The sequence below is a fragment of the Beta vulgaris genome, chromosome 8, assembly GCF_026745355.1.
Source record: "Beta vulgaris subsp. vulgaris cultivar EL10 chromosome 8, EL10.2, whole genome shotgun sequence".
Classification (NCBI taxonomy): domain Eukaryota; kingdom Viridiplantae; phylum Streptophyta; class Magnoliopsida; order Caryophyllales; family Amaranthaceae; genus Beta; species Beta vulgaris.
The window spans coordinates 55696582-55716794 of record NC_079209.1 but is presented as its reverse complement, the minus strand read 5'-3'; the positions used below and the strand labels follow the sequence as shown (position 1 = coordinate 55716794).

The window sequence follows — 20213 nt, the reverse complement described above, 5'->3', positions numbered from 1 at the left end:
AAAGCTAGTATTACTAAAAGAGGCATCAAAGCATACTTTATGTTACCGAATTCAATAAAACTATTTATTTTTAGGATGAGAAACATATTCTACATACATGCAAATTGTTAACAAAGTTTAGATGGTGCACACGCTAGTATAGTCTCGTGCATTCGAGAAGAAAACAAGCCCTCGCTCTTGTGGACAGGGGGTGTGAATAACTAACCTGTAGTCTCGAGAAGGGGCTCCCCCGTCACTGTAATTGACGGCGACGTCACGATGAGTAATGACGACGAATGTTGGACCAAACCTCATAGAACAGAATGTACACATGTACATGAATAACAAGTCAAATGAATATATATGTACATGAATAATAAGTCAAATGAACATATGTACATCTCTAATTGGTACATATTTATTGATATTGGTCTCTATATACATAATTTAGTATCGCGTGTTCATTGTGAGTATGGTTTTGTTCGTATGAACGTGTGTATGTAATAATTTAGGGAAATTAGGGGGAGGCGTTAGTTATTTAGTTCATAGTTCATACCCGCCATTTTCCCGCGAGAGCAAAGATCGACTCCAAAACACACACTGTGCTCAACACCTCGCAAAACTCACCAAAATCTCCGATCAAATTCACCCATTTCCGTCAAAACCTAATCGATTATTCAATTCAAACCCTAGAAAATCACCAATAAGATGTTCACAATCCGAATTCACTCTGTAGATACAGATCATCCTCTTTTTCTCTCTTTTCCTTCAAACTCAAACCCTAACCCTAATCCCCAATTCGTCGAACGCAGAGGCATAATCCATCTTTTTCGAACTCTAGTCAACAATCCTTCAACTTCCGATTCATCTACATCAACCACTCGATCCACTCTCCTTTTTATTGTTGCTGTTCCTAATTACTTCTCTTCTGATGATCTGCTTCGATTTTTCGGGTCCCACATAGCTGATATCTCGGAATTTTTCATCATTAGGTGATTATACTTTTTGGATTTTGTTTAATTTGGTTTAATTCTGGTGGGTTTTGAGTAATTTTATGTGGGTGATTTATGATGTGTTTTTTTCTTTATAGGAATGATGGTATGGAGGATAGATACAGTGTGTTAATTCGAACTGGGAATCAGATTGCAGCAGATGCGTTTTATCGTACTTTTAACGGGAAACGTTTTTCGCCTCCGGAGGTTAGCGATTTTTGATTGAGAAAGTGGTGAATTAGTTTGTGGATTATCATGTAATGATGCAATTGTGTTTTCTGTTTTCTTTTTGAAATTGTGTTCCTAGGTTGAAATATGCCACATATTGTTTGCTCTTTCAGTGGAGTTCACTGAATTGGCAGAAATTGCCAGCACAGCTCCTCCTGGTTATGTTGAGCTCCCAACTTGCCCCATTTGCCTAGGTTGGTCCTGGATTGAGTAGTGTATTTACATCTATGATTGTTGATTTGATGATTTCTGCTGATATAGTTTCTTAATGTGTTGTTTTTGTTTTTGTTTGTAGAGAGACTGGACCAAGATACTAGTGGAATCCAGAGTACATTGTGCGATCATTCTTTTCAATGTTCTTGCATTTCTAAGTGGACTTATTTGTCTTGCCAGGTCAGCATTATTGCTAATCTTTGATAATTTAAGTTTCCTTCAAAAGTCGAATATTTGACAGAACTTTTTGGTATCACAAGTTTAAATACAGTGATCATGTTTGACCCGCAGTTTTTTATGAAGGACTTATGCTTGTGAAAAGAAGTGTTGTCTGCTTGTTAGTTGATAGTTGTTAGTTGCCTGGATAATAGACGGAAAAAAAGGGGTTAGACATATTAATACTGCAATGACTCTTTCTGTTAAGAGCTCATTTGTTAAGTTCAAATCAATAGTTGGGATTGAAATACAAGTGGTTATTTCCATTTTCATGCCTGGTGGGGTTGAGTGGGGGTGAGGGAGTTTAGGGAGTGGGATTGTATATGCTTGATTTCCACTTTTTAAAATCTTATAGGACCTAAGTAAAAGATTACCGGAGTTGGACGAGTACCTATTATTTCCATATATGATATCAATTCCATCTGGCATTTGCAGACTATACATACTCAATTCCTATACCCAATATCTGCTTACCAAGTAGGATAGGGGAAATGATGGATATAATTTGCAGCTCTAAATCTTTTTCTCCCTCTTACAAGATATGTTCCACCTCTCCAACTAGCCTTAAGGACCATTTACTGAGGGAGGGATTTTGCTTGTTATAAAGGGGATAAGAAAAGAGACTCGTAGTAGTATTGATCCGATTTGCCTTTTGATAGCGTGTACAACTTTTTATTGATTGATTTGTAGTTGCGGGAACTTGTTTGCCATTATATATGTTCCTATCTTGGCTCCTACACACATTGATCGAGTTTAGAGATACTTTGAGCTTGTGTTGCAAATTCCTTTTCTTTGTCGAACGGCCAAAACTGTGTTGTTTATTTTGGATCGTGATAAGTCATGTTTCTGCGTCATATGATATAGAAAATGGCTACAATAACTTTTGACAAGGGGTTGATGGATTGTGTGGGAACCTTTTCTGAGTTAATTGGCCTTGTTATTTGATTTAAAAGATAAGGATATCAGCCATTCTAATTTTGCTTCAAAAGGCATACGTGAGGCATGATTCTACGTCCTAAGGAGACACCAGCCTAATTGCCTCAAACTACCATGTGAACAATGAGGTGCGTGCCTGGGCCATGTGAAGTGTGCAACTGTAAGATGCACCGAGACATATGAGGTGTATTCCCTCTCCTCTCACCCCTCTATTTCTCATCCTGGCTTTAAGTTTAAACGAGTGCACACCAGCCCCCTCCCCCAATGTAATGGATCAACCTAGGGAGAGGGGTACTTTTGGTTATTACAATAATTAGTTAGATATTTAGTAGTAGCTTGAAGAATAAGCTAGGGAGTTAGGGAGTAAATATCTCTATAAATAGAATGGAATAGGGAGAGAGAAAGGATGTTGAATATTGAGTACATTTTGGGTGAACTTTTAAGAGTTCTTTGGGAGAGAGCAAGCCTCTCGAAAGCTTGTAAACACTATCTCTATTTGACTGTTTTCCAAAAAATCATCAATCAAGTCCATTTTACTTCTTAATCTTCTTCTCTAATCTGTCTTAGTGATGTCAATTGACTCAATTCATCACACCCAACCCCCAAAAAAATAATTAAAAAAAAAAATACACAGTGCCACAAAGTAGTTATGATTGATGATCCAAAAATGTGTTCTCAAAGCTATGCATATCATCAGGTTTGCCGATTATGCCAGCAGCAGGATGATACTCTAAATTGCTCTGTTTGTGATACATCAGAGAACCTCTGGGTGTGCATCGTATGTGGCTTTGTTGGATGTGGAAGGTAAAATAAGCATTGTCTTACCTGAGTAGTTACTTTTTTCCTTTTTTTCCCCCCTCAAAACAAAAGGTTCCTATCGTTGCTTGTAGGTATAAAGAAGGACACACTTTCAAGCATTGGAAAGATACACAACATTGTTATTCACTTAATTTAGAGACTCAAAGGGTTTGGGATTATGAAGGTGACAATTATGTTCACCGTTTAAATCATTCCAAGGCTGATGGGAAATCGGTGGTGGCTGACTCACAGTGCATGTCCCATGATGGAGATTGTGGTGCCTGTGGCGATGGTGAGGATTCTGAAATGACTGGTGCTCTCTTCAGCAGCAAATTCGAAGCAGTATGTCCTCTGATGGTTTGCATTTAATGGCACATGTGGTAATTAAAATATTATGTTAGGGTTTACCGCTATTCCATTGAACCTGGATTATCTGTTTTCCTTTAGTTTGAACTGGTAAAATTTGGAGTTATAACCAGCTGCACTGAGATGTTTTGACATTATCATAAACTAATGCCACTTGTTATTCACTTCTATCTTATCTTGATACTAGCGTAAATTTATCGTAAACATCTACTAATTGCTCTTGATTCAACTTCTTGGCTCCAGATAACTGATGAATATAACCATCTTCTTGCAACACAACTGGAGAACCAAAGACAGGTGCTTATGATTCCCAGACTATTTGCTTTTATCATGATATGATTTAGTTGTTTCAGTAGTTAATTGCACTTAATTCTGCTGCTGAAGTGGTGTTAGTCATTTGATGAAGTTCTTGCCTAAGGCCTGAGCCCTAAGGATAACAATTTCAAATATCCTTACAAGTGCCTGCTTTTTTTTGGTGACGTCCGTATCAAACCTTATTTTTATTTTCCTCTCTGTCCAGTATTATGAATCTCTGCTTGTAGAGGCTAGAAGTAAAAAGGAGTGTAGTATTGCTGAAGCCGTGGAGAATGCTGTAACGACAAGGATGCAAGACCTGCAGTGCAGACTGGAAATATGCGAAGATGACAAAAAATCAGTTTTAAATGTGAGTTATCTTTTTTCCTGTGCTGTATTGGATTATTGGGAGATGTCTTTTTGCCAATAAAAAATCTACTTCATTACTCTGTAGACTGTCTTTTTGCTGAACATTCCTGATTCTTTCTTACTCGTTTCAGATGAATCATGTTCTAATGAAGGCCCAGGAAGAGTACAAGAAAAAGATAAAGGAGATTGAGGAAAGGTAAGATTCTTGCCTGCCTTTCACGCTCTTAAATTCAGAATTTTTGTGTTGGTGCTAAATACATTTGTTAGTACTACCTCCAATCCAATATAGTAGGCCACTTTTCTGTATTACGCTAGCCCCTTATAGTACCCTGAAATCTGAACAAGAATTTCGAAGTAAGACAGAATTTGTGTAGAGATGTAAATAAATAAATTATGTAGGACAGTAGTGGTATTCTAACTGGATGCCTTATAAATGTAATATGGCCTATTTTTTGGGGACTAAGGGATTATTATTTTCTCCCTTCGTTTTAGCTTCATTGCACATCTTCATTCCCCCTTGTTTGCCAGGGAGCTGAAATCTCTCAGATCAAGGGAAGAGCAGATACTTGATATGGAGGAGCAGGTAATTATCATTATATTTTTTCTTCTTTCTGTTTTATCTTTTGGTGTGAACTGCCGTTAATCCTGTATTGACTTGAACATTAACAGATTAGAGATCTTAAAATTTACATTGAAGCACAAAGGAAATTCGGCAGCATAACAGATTCAGATGGCATAAAAGGAGGAACAGTGTTGCCTGTTCCTCAAATGCAGTCTACTCCTGCTAATACTAAGAGGCGTGTGAAGTCAGGGCGACATCGCAATTAAATCTTCATGTGGGAAGTTAGGACTCCATTATATGTACAGAAAATGGTTGTGTAAACTTGTAAAATGACTTGTGAATGTGAATGTGAAGCAATTTTTAATGGAAGTATTGAAGTTGAATCAATGATCTCTTTGCATATGTTTGCAATGTTGTTCAATCCCCTTGACAAGTAGTTGTCTTAGGTATATGCAAAGTTGTTGCGTTGACAGGGGAAGAATGTTACACAAAAGCATTTTTTAACAAGCTATCCAGAAGGAATTATTGTATGATCCAAAACTAATTCCCTCATCTACCAATAAAGTCAGCTACCATTCTTTTTGAAACAAGTCGCAAGTCCTTTATCGTATGAATAGAGGGTACTTAACACTTAATCATGCAATAATAATTACATTTGGATCTTGTAATCAAATGATGATGTTAGGAAGCGTAAAGGCTACACATACACTGGGTGTATGTGGGACACACATACACTAGATATATATGTTACTAGTAAAATTTATGCCTTGTGTATGTGTTATTACGAAAATGTATATTATTAAAATATTACAAACTTATAATATTTCGACAGATAATTTTGTTTTCAATGATTTGTTCTTTATCTTTCTTTAAAAAATTTGTTCTATAAAATTTTCTTTGTTTAGGTTTTGTATGAATCCTTTGTTTAAAACTAAAATAAGAATTGTAATTTTTTTTTCCAAATTATTCATATATTACCTTCATTTTATTCATCTTCACTATTTCTCTACTATTGATTTCTACTAAAAGTTCCTGTCGATTTCAATTATTTGATTTGTTTGTAGTTATATTTTCATCCCTACCATATAATAAAAATTCAATTCGAAATATAGTATTACAATCGTCTATGTATTATGTAAATTCAAATATCGTTGAACAACAAAATAGGTTTATATAATTGTAAGTTTGTAATTTTTTTTAGTAACAATATACATTTTAGTAGTAACACATACAAAATGTATATATTTTACTAGTAACACATACATCCAGTGTCTGTGTGACCCACATACACCGAGTGTATGTATATCATCTCTCAGTGAGGAAGGTTTGCAATTAGATTTTTGTTTTTTATTTTAGGGAAAAGATTAATACAGTTTGATAATTTCAACTAATAAATATGTGACATAAGTGTACTAAATGACAGCGAATATAGAATTATTGGTTATAGGTATCTATCATAACTCGACTCATAAGTCATAACTCATAAGAAAGCTTACTTTACCCTTCAAAAAAAAAAAAAAAAACTCACTTTATATGACGAAAATAGGTATCAAAATGGCGGTAAAAGGGAGAATGGAAATTGATGATACACTATTATACCACTGACCACTTCAACCTTTCTTTAAGAAGAATAATCAAACCTTATTCAATAGTTGAAACTACATCTCTATCATCATTTAATACATCGTTGTTCATGCAATTGATACTTTGTATATACTTCCTTCATTTTTCATAGATGTAACATTTGACTTTTTATATTAGTCGAGATACAATTTTAACTCATAATATCTCTAATTTTATAACTGCAAAATTATAAGAAATACAAATCCAACAACATCTCACATAACTATATTTTTCCTTATATATAAATAACAATCGATGGTCAAAGAGAGTTGGATGAATAATACCCAAACTCAACATGTTACATCTAAAAAAAATAAAAGAGTAATCATCATACAATTTGGGCACATTGTTTCAGAAAACTATAAATGTAATGGGCTTTGACAAAAAGATCTCATGTGACTGTTTTGTGGGTAATCAACTAATTAATGATGAATTTAGACAAGACTTAATACGGACATTGTAGTCCAATTAAATAGCTTTTATTACCAAAAGAGGAAATATTGCAGTGTATTTAAAACTACCGTAAGACTATAAGAAGTATTTGTTGCAATAAAAAAAGAATAGAACAAGTATGCAATAAAATAAACTACTCCATTCGTCTTTTTTAGTTATTATATTGATACATTTACTTTACTTTACACAGACCAACGAAACAAGAGGGGACTATTAAAAAGTACAGCAATAAAACCTAAATTAGTTGTCTTTTTGTGTGATGAAGGCAAAAATAAGGATTCAAAGGTAAATAATATGTGAGTACCACATGCTAAAAATATAAAGGCTCTGTTTGGCATTACTAGCTGAAAATAAACTGAAACTGATAAGTTAACTGAAACTGATAAAATAAAGCTGAATGATAAGGTGCTAAAACTGATAAACTAATTGATTAGTTTAACTGTTTCGCAAAATTAGTTGATTAAGTTGATAAATTATTTTAGCAAAATTAATTTTTGTCAAAATTTTGGAAATGATTCTCCAAAATTTTAATCACCTGATTTTGAAAAGGTAAATTTTTTAACTTATCATTTAAATCATTTTAGCCACCTGAAATTTTATTTTAGATGCTCCCCAAACATTACTAATAATTTTAGTATCTAAAATATGTTAGCACCGTATCATTTAAGATAGCTAAAATGCTTTCCCAAACAAAGCCAACAACTAAAAATAGCCTGTCTAGATGGTAAAATATAGCAACTAAAAAACGAAAAAAAAGTATTCAACGAGGGACCATTTCGTTTGCAAATTTAAGCACCCCACATTTATTGCATAAAGTCACTTGTGAGTTGTAAGTTGTGACTTGAAAATTGAACATACATGGTTCGTTAAATCATGTCTTATAAAAGTTAAGTGCGATGGAATTCTTTCCGCGTGAAGAACATGAATGTCAACTTTCCTCCATTAGTTTTAGCACTGTGCCATGTGAACAAAAGTATGTCAATTAAATAATGAATCACAATATACAAAGGGACTCGAAACAACTTTTTAAGTATTAGATCAATGTGAAATACAGATCTAGGGTACTTTTAACAAACTACGGTGCAATACAATACTGGATTCAACAAACTATAATGGTGCTAACAGTATTCTTAACTGACTAAAAAAACGCTAATCTCATAAAACTAATCAAGTTTCTTCTAATTAAATTTTTAAAAGAAAAAAAATTTTCCTTCCTGAGGTGCTCCAAAATCAAAGAAAACATATGGGGTTAGTCATACGGATCTGGTCCATGACCAATCCATCCTTCCCTCCTCAACCCAAACACTACTAATCTGATTCAAGGCGACTTCTAACAGCGTTAATCACTACTTGTCTATGAAAGGAGGAAGGTATCCGATTTCTGTGGTTCATCCATGAGAGTAAGATCTCCAAATTCGGAAAGGCGGGCTAATTGGCGAATCTAAGACGGTAATACCTGGATCCTGCAGCTTCCCTGTGGAAAAAAAAAGTGCGGCGAAACCAGGAGCAAGTTGACTGTACAAATATATTTGAAGAACTCTTCTCCACCGAACAAGGAAAGGGAATTTTTGGTTAAATTACCTCCTCCTCTTTGTCTGGTGGAGAACAAGTTCTCCATTTAGCCTTTATCATTAACAAAGGACACGAAAAGTGATCATCTTTGAGGTTGATCTGTCCCTGCTGCTCCAGAAGCATTGCTAGTTCCAGCACCATTTTCAGCAGGAGGTGGTGTGCCCCATTGCCCATCTGATTCTTGCGGCTCAAGCACACAAACACCACCATCAGTAAGTCCTAATGCAAATTGATTGGCTTCTGAAGGATGTGCTGCGATGCAGAGTGGGTACACTCTCATACTGTCAAAGCCACAAGAAATGTTGACTCGTTAAATGAAGTACATATATACAAGTAAACTACATTTTCTGCTAGTGCATGGTATCAATGTACGGGATGAGTGTTCAAAAATAACTTAGAGCTACTAAAGCTGAATCAATGATCATTATCTGCTTGTTATATAATTTCACCCTAAAATTATATGTTGAGGTGTAGTAGTTAATAAAAATGGAGAATATAGATGGAAGATAAGTTTATATTATGGAGGTAAAATGAACAAAATACATTAAAAAGACATCATAATTCTTTTTGTTTTCTTATCTATATATTTAAAGAGCTTCACATGTACTTGAGGCTTTCGTTTCCAAAGATTAGTAAGATAATACAGAGAGAGAAAAAAATAAATGTGAATAAGTATGGTGTGCACCTCGGATTGGGAGGCAAGTAGGCGTTGGGGTTAATTCGACATCTCAGTCTAAGATTTGAAGCAGTAAGAATGCTGACACTCCCATCTTCAAAGCTAACGTATATTGACTGGCTATCACAGGAGTACGTGGCATGCGTGATTGGGCCTCTTGCTTCTGGAGCAAACCACTGATGACAGACAACAAGGTCATTTTAAATGTTTATAATGAATGTGCAAGATCTGATCTAAACAAGAGCCTTGCCTGTGTGCCACGGATACCATTAGTGAAAGAAAGTACCTGTTTCAGACATTCAAGCTTTGGAGCCTCATATATAGCTATCTGTGTTTCATGCACAGCCAACAAATGTGTCTGATCTTGATGAAATTGAACACGTGTATCTGCAAGATGATTCACAGATCGACCACTAGGGATTTGTAATGATTTATGTGCCAATTTTTCCCAGGCATCCATGCTCCAAACACACAGCTGAAAAGGTGTAAACTACCAGTTAGGGGGGAAAAAAGTAGGTACTTACATGATAGACATAAAGCTCTTCTTTTTTTTTTTTGACCAGGACATAGAGCTTTTCAAAAACAAAGAAACAAGTAAAAGACAGGAGGAAACAGTAGACATACATACATGGGCAGTTATAATTAGTGGCTGCTACACCCATATAATCAAGAATACCAACAGAAATAGTGGAATACTACTAAATTTGACAAGTCCCTCATAATGTAATGTGACAGTTAAGTTTACTCATATCAAGGTTCACAACTTTATATAGCTATCAACTACAATGTCAAATAATTGGAAGTGTTTTCATTTTTCTCGGATCAGAGCCAACCAACAAAAACTGCTATAGGGCCCTCATTACGCATTTGTTCTACTACTCCCTCCATTAATCTTTTAACAGGCAATTTGAGGTCGAACTTTGGCCATTGAATGCTTTATATTCTATGAGAAGTCTAAAACAAAAAGTTCTAGAAAAGTACTTTTTAAAATATAGCAAATAGCATGAACTTAAAAAATTCATGAACATACTTGGAGATATTAGTGGTCAAAGTGAAATCACATGACGGGTGCGCATTACACAAAATACAACTAAAGGGAGTAGTTCAGAAACTCTCTAAAAAAGGGAATAAGATATTTTTAGGCGAAAGGCCACAACATATTGTTTGTTACCTGAGAATCAGCTCCTGAAGATACAAGCACATTTTGGACGTTGGAGAATGCCAGGCCAGTGATCCTCTTCTGATGTCCTTTGAGTTTAGTCTTAACCTGTACAAAAGAGTCAAACTCACGTTATTGATTCGATCCCATTTATTTACTACACAGATGATTAGTTGGCAATATATAAGAAACAAGCTGAGGACCTCGTCAACTCGAACATTGTATATTTGAATGGATGAATCTTCCATGCCAATTGCAATTATATTGTTGTCTTGAGGATGGAAAGCCAAAAATGTCGCTGCAGGTGGTGGGGGCATGAATGTCGTCATTGTCTGCATTATTGATATCAAACATAAGGCATACTTATCTCATGCAGACCACATATACAAACCAAAAGATCTTCATTATATAAGAAAAGGTGCTCAATTTACCCATGAAACAAAAAGGTCAAAACCAAATTACATTTTGTTCTGGATCTCACTAAAAATCATTATCAGAAAAGGGAAGATGCTTGCACATTACAGAAACATCTCGGAGTCTATAGACCAAATGAGGGATTAATGATCTCAAGGAAACTTATGAAGGCAATGCTGATAATAGGAACTTTTTCAAAGAGGTTAATAAGTTGTCCTGTCCATCGTGAAAATCACAAAGCACATAATTGTGCAAGATTTGAGAATGACTTTTAGAAAGCATCTGTAAGTCTATGCATCGGGATTCAAGAAAGTAAATTTCCACTATTTACCTTGAAAGTCATCATGTTAAACAAGGAGATTTTTCCCCCTGAAGCTGACATAACATAAGAATCATTCTTTGAAAGTGCAAAGCAAGAAACTGCATCTTCAGGATTTGTGTCACTCAAATCATTCGTCATCAATATCCCACTTGAAGGTTGCCATAGTTGGGGTGGAATACTTGCAGTCGCCTGTAAATAGATGTGTTAACTCCAGCAAACAGGAATGAATACTCATAGCGACCTCAGAAATATCAACCTTCCAAAATAATACCTTGCCAGTCATATTTCTGTCATTCCTAGGCCATTTCCACAGTTTGTGTACAGCATTTGACGCTAGTGCCAATATGGCAAAACCTGAATTTGTATAAATCAACCTTGAGACCTGAAATAATAACCAGACGGCAATCAGTATGTGACAATATTTCAACTGTGAAAGAACAGTAAGCAGGATTATTCCGTGACTCGAGTAGATGTCAAACACCAAACTCCCCCATATAGCAAGAGTGCAAGAGGAATATAGTTCAACTCTCTGTACAGACTACAAAAATCCTGGAAAAGATACATCCAGGAATTTTGTTTACATCCAGATCAATTTACCAAAACACATAAAATTAGGCATCATAGAGTTAATCTGTGATCAAGAAGACCAAATACTAATAACAGCAAAATCTCGATGATAGAAATTGAGTGCCAATTCCAACACATAACAGAAGCAGCTGCAAGTACCAGACAAGAAACTCTCCAACATTTCTGAAGTCCGAAAAAGAGTTGTTATCTGAAACAGTGCCGTCGCTATGACAATGTTTCAGAGTATCAAAAGTATAATGGTTTACAAATTCCAAAAGGAATGTGTGCTAGAATTTGAATAAATGGCTAAGGATATTCGAAAAGATAATCGATAAGATATGCATGCAAGAAGATACCAAATTAAGAAGAGCAGCAAAGACAACAAGGAAGTCTATCGGGTATTTATTAAGTCCAGAGTCCATAACCTACCCTCATTGCTGATATAGTATCAGGAAGTCTCAGTGATCGGCACTGTGAAGATTCATTGATTTCAGTCATCTTCCAGATTTTTGATTTGTCTGCAGACTCATCAGGGAATTTTGGTTTCACGTCTACTAGGCTTCGGTTATCAACATTCTGATATTAGGAAAAGAAGTCATTGCAAGAAATACGGTGTTGCATACATTGAGTGTGGCCACCATGTTCTAATGATGACAACTTAAAACGAAAAAATGAGAATCAGAATATAAGACATGTACCATAGCAACCATGGCCGGCACAGCAGCTGTTCTATCAGCAATACTGGCTCCTACAGCAGCATTAGCAGCAGGAAATACACCCATTGTTGGACCCTGGATAAGCAATCATGCTTTTAGGAAGCAATTTTTTGGAAACAGGAAGCATATTGACCCTCTCCGGTGGAAAAGGGGCAGAGAGAACAAGAGGTCAAGGGAGAGGATATCAACTGGGGAAAAACAATGCAGAGACACACCTTGACAATTGCAGCAGAAGCGGAACCAGAAGTATCGAATGGGCGATTCTCCACAGCACGCAGCAGCCTGATCCCATCTGTATTAGCTATAATTTTCACACCATTGTCACTGGTTGATACAGCCATTAATGTCCCTTCCTTGTTAAACCGAATACAAGGAGAAGCCTGATATATAACACCAAGATGCAAGTAAGAATAACAAGAATTTTAATTTAGAACTCATATCAGAATTTGCGAGGTATTTTCTGAACATTACCGGCAACCCACCACCAGCATCTGTTGTAGTTATAAGGTTAACACTATCCATATCCCAAAATTTAACTGTAAACTCATCCCCAGCAGCAAGGAACCTGTTTTTGGTAGTATCAAAATGCACAACTCCGACAGACCGCTTTCCAAGGCTAAGGTATGTACGCTTGACAGTTCCTTCACTTTCATTCCATTCCACAAGGAAGGATTCGCCTTCTTTGTTGGTCCCACATGAGAACAACCTTCAGAAAAAATATTCTCAGTGAATAAGAAAATGCGAAGGCAAATACAAAATCAATATTAACTTTACCACTTTGACAGAGATGCACAAGGAAGGAGGAACTAATTTTACCTTGACCCATCTGCGCTATATGCCATCCTGGTTGATGAGTGCCCTGGCGCATCATAATCCACTCTTGATCCCACATTGTCATACAACCATGCTTTGATTTTACCATCCGTTGCAGTAGAGAAAATGAACTGAAATGAGTGAAGTTACAATCAGGTCTACTAGTAAATCCAGCAGCAAAAAATTGCTTATCCCACATCAATCTATGGCTGAAGTCGCAAAATGCAGTATAAAATGAGCTACTTAACAGTTCCTACTCCAGAAATACAAATATAATTTAATGCAACTTTCACCCAATGACAGCTCTAATGATCCCATATAATAGCAAAAAAAAATAAAAAGATATTTTAAATTGGTTTTGGACATTTGACAATATACTCTTACTAGATCCATATGACCATACCTGGATATTCTCCTTGTGATGTGGACATACGGAATACACAGGTGATTCATGACCCTCGAAAGTATACTGCTTGGCCCCAGTGACAGCATCCCACACCTAAACACATTCAAGTTCTAAGAATCCATTTCTAGTGCAAGCATCATAGAGAACAGATAGCCAAACAAACCTTAATGAGCCTGTCCTCGCCACATGTAACAATGGACAGTTGCTTGTTAGGATAAGAGAAGGAAAGATCATTAACGCTGCCAACATGAGCCTCAATCTGTATAGACCAAAAACAATACACTGTCAGCATATAAAAGCTTTAAAATTTTATTTCCATAAGCTAGTAATATGAATACAAACCTCTAAATGGTTTCTTAGATCATTGGGGCCATGATAGGAGTATATATGCACAATGTGTTTCGAGTATGCAACACCTGCATCAACAAGGAAAAAAAAAAATTAGTCATACAATTGCAAACTCCATTTTTTAGTTCGTTAGTGAAAAAGGTTATAACTCCCAAAATCTAAAGCACAAACTTCTTTAAAGCATGCTACCAAAAATAAACCATTAAAATCGAGAACAGAGCACAATCCATCAGCAAGAGTAGACTACCAAAAAGATTTCCATCAGGACTCCACGTGACACGATTAATGGATGCAGAGTAATCACTGGCTAAAGAAGCCTGTTCAAGAAAGAAAAAGGGGAAAGGTATTAGGCTATTAGCAGTAGAAAATGTGAACATCAGAGGACAATTGCTCAACAAGTCCACTTAAAAAACTAACCTGCAGAGGCATAGAACATGCACCTAGTTCCCAAACCTTAAAATTCCTGTAAGCAATCCTTTCCCTGCTAACCAATTCCCATACCATGACATCACCCATGTTTGTCCCCACTGAAGCAGCAAAATTCTTAATTAACCTCAATAACAGTACAAATGCAATCAAGGGTACCAAACAAGGAAGTTATAACAATTGGTGCAAACCTAGAAGCAATATTTGCTGTGATGGATGGAAGTCAAGACTCTTGACAGTAGAACCTTGGCTCAAACTCATAACAACGTCCCTGGGTAAGTCAAGAGAAGAATATGAGCTTTGACCATGGCTTTGGTTGTTGTATGCGACAGGAAGAATGTTGACAGGCTGATTATTGACCTGTTCATAAGTCCAGCAAACACAACAATAAACCCAAAAAGTAGTCAGAATCTCCCCCCCATTGATCATACTGCATGACATTAACAATTATTTCAAATGCAATGATAAATTCACATCCTTAATTTCTATGTCCTAATTCAGCCACTCAGCTCTTAAAAAGCCAATATGATCATTAAACGTTCACCTAAATGTAAACAGCATATGTAAAAGCAAAACTAGAAGTGATGCAGGATTATTGAAAAAATAAAGAACGCTCAATCGCAATGCTTACTAGGAGCATGTAGTAAAAAACTTAGTTAGCCAGAATTGTACGAAATAGTCATTCACAGCCTGTGAACATTTAGACGTCTCAGCTTAACAGTTAACACTTTCTACATAATGCATACAGGCTACAGCACATAGTATTGTTCCACACACTCAGTCCTTTTGCTTTAAATTTAAGGCATAATATCAAATTCCAAACATACTAGAGCTTCATGTGCAAAAAAGAAAAAAATTGGAGTGTTGCACACAAACTTCATGATCAAGTGCTCATTCCAGAGCCAAGTCATTCATTAAAAGATAAGAAACTTAAAAGAAACATCTTACCTCATATAACTGACCTTTACTGGTAGAATATTAATTTTTTCAAGCTTCTAGTTATCAATATTATATTATAGATCATTAATGTTTAGTCTTTACCAATATTAATCATATAACTCCAAATTTCAACTTATAAGGCTCTTAGCTAATTCATGGAAGTACTGATATAATATAATCTAAAAGTTTGAGTTTTGCACATTTCCTAGATAAAGAAGAAAATTCTACATACTTCTTCAGGTGCTCCAAAAGGTCTCGGTCTTTTCAACACATGCTCAGAATCTGCTGTTTGATAATCCATAGCTGCATTGTTATTAGGAGGACTCCTTGGACGCTTTACGATAGCAGCTTCAATATGAATTCAGAACTTCGCATTAGGAATAACAGGAATTTAATTGACATGGTACTAGAAACATTGATCAAACGGCTTGCTCTTACCCAACTATGGGGTTCAACGGCAATAATTTAAAATTTATAAATAAAGGAAGGGAATAGAAGCTCAATGTAGATTAGCATTATCTATCATACAATCAAGATACACCAAAAATGTAATGAAATATTTTTAACAATCTTATAGTTTTTTTTGGTACAGATACCTGGATTGTTAGGGACGCCTAAGCCCATGGGTCCAGCTGAAACAGCAGGGTGGGGTACAGGAGATGGATTCATCCACCCAGCAAGTGATGTTGGGAGAGGAGCTGGAGCAGCCTGAAAGGGCTGCAATTTTCAATGTAAAAAATCAAACACACATCTTCAACTTTCCAAGCACGTGCAAAGTAGACATTTTGATTTACTTACTCCATGAGCTCCAAGTGGAGGAAAAGCTCCTGCCTTTGGCACGGGAGAAGCATTCATCAATGGATTGGTCACAGGGGACGGTGCACGTGCACCATTAGGGGGTCCACATGTGTGGTCTACAAAAAGTGTCTTTATGTCAGGATTAGGCTTGGGATTCTTGCATAGCTGATGTTGCCAATTTAAACTGCAATGCCATATTAGAAAATATTAGCACAAGGCCCAACCGAACAAAAAAAAGTTGTCTCCTAGTTTAAAATTTTTTTCTGAAGCACTAACCTCTGATTTATAAGAGTTCTTAATCTTGAGTTCCTCAACGTTGGAAATTGTAGTTTATCACGGAACAATGGGTTAGCCTCAATCAGCTTCTTTAGTTCAGCAAGCATTATGCTTCTAGCTGACTTAGTATCTCCATATTTTGATAGCTGCTCATTTTCTCTGCATTATTTCAACAACAATCCCCAATGATTATGCCATATTGCCATGTTGTAGAAAAAAGGCAAAAACTTCATCCACATTATGGTCCCATACCTAAAATTATCCAGGGTCAATAGAAGCGTAATTTCCTTGAAGAGCTCTTCGTTGAAAGCTGAGAATACCTTTAAATCCTTTACAAGAATTTCTACAGCTTTTGCACGATCTCGCCTGTAATTGAAGGCAAAACAAGTCCAATAACATCAGAACCCACTTCAATAAAACAAAACTCACACATATCATCACAATTAATGTCCACGAACACTTACCTATCCAAGGCCTCAAGGTACTTCTGTTTCCTGATTTCAAAAAATATCTTCATGGAGTATCTATTATCATCAACTTTTGTAAAACCAGACAAGTACTTCTCCGCCTCATCCCACTCTCCACCAGTCACTAATTCCTCAAAGTACCTCATGTTAAAATAGAACCCTGATTCTTGCTCCAATCTGTACCAATAAGTTCAAAAAGATACATAACAGCCTTAATACAACAATTCTAAAACATTTGAAGATTATCACTTCAAAAAATCCGCTATCACCAACTATGTAATGCAGCTTGCCCAATGCCCACAGCTACACAATTACGCGAGCAAGTGATTAATGACTACTAAGTCCCTATTTAAACAATATTAGTATGCCTTACACTTTTGCTGTACAAAAAACTATAACACGAATGTAAAACCAAAGGGACGACTTGCTATATGATAAATGCAGAAGTAAAGGTCAGGCAAAGGTACCAAAAGTTCATAATTAACTCCAACCAAATCACCCCCAACTCCCCCAAAATAAAAGGGTACCAAACTCCCTAGTTATTAGGCTTGAATTCGTTGTTCCTAAACATACTGCAGCAAACTTAGCACGTTACACTCATTTCGCTCTATGATTAAATGGCTTCAAATATTCAATCCCCTACTCAAAATTTAAATGATTTCATACCCACCCACATTCAACAATCAATGATAGAATTCAAAAACACATTAAGATTTAGGATTTAACAAACAACTCACTCCAACCATTTTACAAGTACAAGTAACAAATTTCCATTAAGTTCTTCTTCTTCTCTAAGCAACCAAACACAGCACTACCACCAAACAAAGCTAGTGTAGTTAAAGTAACTAAATTTACAAAAACAAAAACAAAAAAACACAATGATTTTTCACTCACTCAATAACAAGTCATTATGACGTCAGAATTACCATTTTTTGGCTTTAATTTCTCCACATCACACAAAAGCCAAAAAGTAAACCATACTAAAAGAGGAAACATTTATAATTACAAGTTAATAATAATAGGAGTTACAATAATATCAAACATTTCTCAAATAGGAACAAAAAAAAATTCATCTATAATATAAAATTTAACAAAACAAACAAAAAATAAAAAATTACCTGTGAACACTATCCTTAAATTTCTCCTCCTCGAGAAACTGAAGTATGAGAAAAACAAGCTCTCTGCTTAACGACGTCATCTCTTCAATTTCTACAATTTTAATTTTAAAGAAAAATCGAAAAAAAAAACTTCTTCCTCCAAATTTCAGCACCGAATCTCAGATCGATGTCAGAAAAATCGCGAAATCCCTAACTTTTCAAAATTCAAAAAAAAGCAACAAAAAATTAGTACTAATTTAAACCTAGAAATCTCAAGAATCGGAAAAAATTAAATTCCAAAAATGCAAAAAAAAAGAAAAAAAATCAAATGATTTGTTCTTACCTTGAAGAAGCAGATCAGAAGGTATATTTTCTTTCACTTAATAGTAAAAGAAGAAAAAAAAAAAAAAAGAGGAGAGAGAAAAAAAACTCTTGTTTCTCTCTCTATCTCTTTCTCTCACTTTCCTCCACTTTCTCTCTCTTCTTCTCCTTCTCTTTCTCTTTCTCTCTCTACGGTTTTTTCTGAGCTTTCTCTCTCCTCAGATGGAGTTTCTGGGGGTCAGAGAAGAAAAAACGAAGCATTTATAGAACAAAAAACAGGAGAGAGAAAATCATTTTTAAAAAAAAAGAAAAAAAGGATACCCCAGACAAAATTAATACTACTACCATTTCTCTTTTTATTTTATCGGGTTATGATATTCTCGGGAGATGGGACGAGATTATGTTGAAAGATATAGTGAGTTGATAAGTGAGAGTACTTATTATATCGGTGAGTGTTCGGAGTAGTGATAAGTGTGGTTGCTTATCATTTGGTATAAATAATTGGACTTTTCAAAGAGACATTATAGATTTAACAATGGCGCGTGAATTACATGCTTTAGAGATGAGAGTTAGGTTGGATTTAGACAACTACCCCTCCATGAGAATGACTTTTTATTTTTGTTTGGTTTATTTATTTCCTTGTTTACTTTCGCTTTCTGATGTCTTTAAGGTTAAGTACGCAATTAAAGAATTATTGGGAAATTGTTGAGAGATGGGCATCAACAACCCAAGAGTTCAATCAGGGTCTGGCCGACTGGGTCAAAATGAATTTGGGACGGGTTTGTGTCTAAGTGTTTGAAATCGGCAGGTTTGTCTATGATATTTTGAGTTTATATAAGTACAATTTTTTTTCAAACCTTATAATAAGATTAGAGTATTTGTTTGTTTAGACTTATTTTTAAATCAATTGAGTTTAATTTCTCGCGGTTTGGATCAATTTAATTTAGACACTCTCTCATGTTTAGATTTCTTGCAATTCAGTTCAATTTTTCCGTAGTCCAAAAAAAGGCCTAAACTACCCACCTTTTTTTACTTTCTTAAGAATTGTGCACAAACCCATTGTTGCAAAAGAAAAAGGGTGGATGAAGTAGCTATTTTCTTTTAATTTACACATATTTGTATTTTCTTACTATTTATAGTAGTCAATTTATGTTGTTTGGTTTTAAACTTAAGGGAAGATACTGAATACTTCCTCTGTTTCTTTTTAGTTGCAACAGTTTGACTTTCACGCTTGTCAATGCATACTTTCAACCATCAATAAGTTTAATCACCGATAAATAAAAATTATAAAAAGTATATATTCGGAAAATATACATTCAGACGAATCTAACAAGATCCCACATGAATATTTTTCCTTAACTATAAATCACCAAACATAAACTAAGTAGAGTTGGTGAATAGTGTAAAAGTCAAACCGTTGCAAGTAAAAAGAAACGGAGGAAGTATATAGTTTCGAAATATGAAATTTTGAAAAAAAAAAAAAAAAAAAAAATTCCTCTATGTTGTACCCCTGTATTTGTTGGAAAATTTCATTGTACCTCAACCTTGGAACCTATGTGATTTTCTAAGTCGAACTAATGCTCATACTTTTATATCTTAATTAATACTCCTCCGTCCTAAAATACTCTTGACGCTCATCAGGCCACATAGTTTCAGATAATAAGTTATTGTTTGATTATCAATTGTTATTTTATTAGAAAGGTAGATGTGATAGGAGTTAATAAGTAGTAAAAATAGATTTATTTTATTTAGTAGATAGATTGTGTGGGTCAATGGTTAGAGTTGGTAGGGAGTATGAGTGATATTATATTATTCGAGAAACTAGGGTAGGGGTTGTGGTTGAAAGTAGAAGTGATCACGGATCGGA

At 35.3% G+C, this 20213-nt stretch overlaps 2 protein-coding genes across 4 annotated transcripts; one reads left to right on the top strand and one right to left on the bottom strand.

Moving 5' to 3' along the window:
* Positions 1 to 466: 466 nt before the first annotated feature.
* On the top strand, positions 467 to 5340 carry LOC104901996 (BRAP2 RING ZnF UBP domain-containing protein 1). 2 transcript variants are annotated; one of them, XM_048634867.1, is made up of 11 exons: positions 467 to 971; positions 1070 to 1178; positions 1279 to 1393; positions 1495 to 1592; positions 3262 to 3368; positions 3455 to 3704; positions 3972 to 4025; positions 4249 to 4392; positions 4523 to 4587; positions 4884 to 4974; positions 5061 to 5340. In XM_048634867.1, the coding sequence occupies exons 1-11, from the start codon at positions 688 to 690 to the stop codon at positions 5217 to 5219; spliced, it is 1476 nt and encodes a 491-aa protein (XP_048490824.1). In that variant the 5' UTR covers positions 467 to 687; the 3' UTR covers positions 5220 to 5340. The 2 variants fall into 2 exon arrangements, with proteins under 2 accessions (XP_048490824.1, XP_010687940.2); XM_010689638.3 differs by having other exon boundaries at positions 470 to 971; positions 4920 to 4974.
* A 2653-nt stretch (positions 5341 to 7993) lies between these two features.
* Positions 7994 to 18627, bottom strand: LOC104901995 (topless-related protein 4). Of its 2 annotated transcripts, none has more exons than XM_010689636.4 (26): positions 18369 to 18627; positions 18047 to 18239; positions 16926 to 17105; positions 16714 to 16827; positions 16462 to 16620; positions 16186 to 16369; positions 15984 to 16104; positions 15620 to 15735; positions 14640 to 14808; positions 14440 to 14549; positions 14270 to 14339; positions 14017 to 14090; positions 13838 to 13933; positions 13672 to 13767; positions 13272 to 13399; positions 12927 to 13161; positions 12671 to 12835; positions 12438 to 12530; positions 12169 to 12315; positions 11444 to 11554; positions 11182 to 11361; positions 10640 to 10768; positions 10449 to 10544; positions 9564 to 9752; positions 9287 to 9453; positions 7994 to 8882 (listed from the first exon to the last, which is right to left on the bottom strand). In XM_010689636.4, the coding sequence occupies exons 2-26, from the start codon at positions 18124 to 18126 to the stop codon at positions 8684 to 8686; spliced, it is 3408 nt and encodes a 1135-aa protein (XP_010687938.1). In that variant the 5' UTR covers positions 18127 to 18239; positions 18369 to 18627; the 3' UTR covers positions 7994 to 8683. The 2 variants fall into 2 exon arrangements, with proteins under 2 accessions (XP_010687938.1, XP_010687939.1); XM_010689637.4 differs by having other exon boundaries at positions 18047 to 18235.
* Positions 18628 to 20213: the final 1586 nt, after the last annotated feature.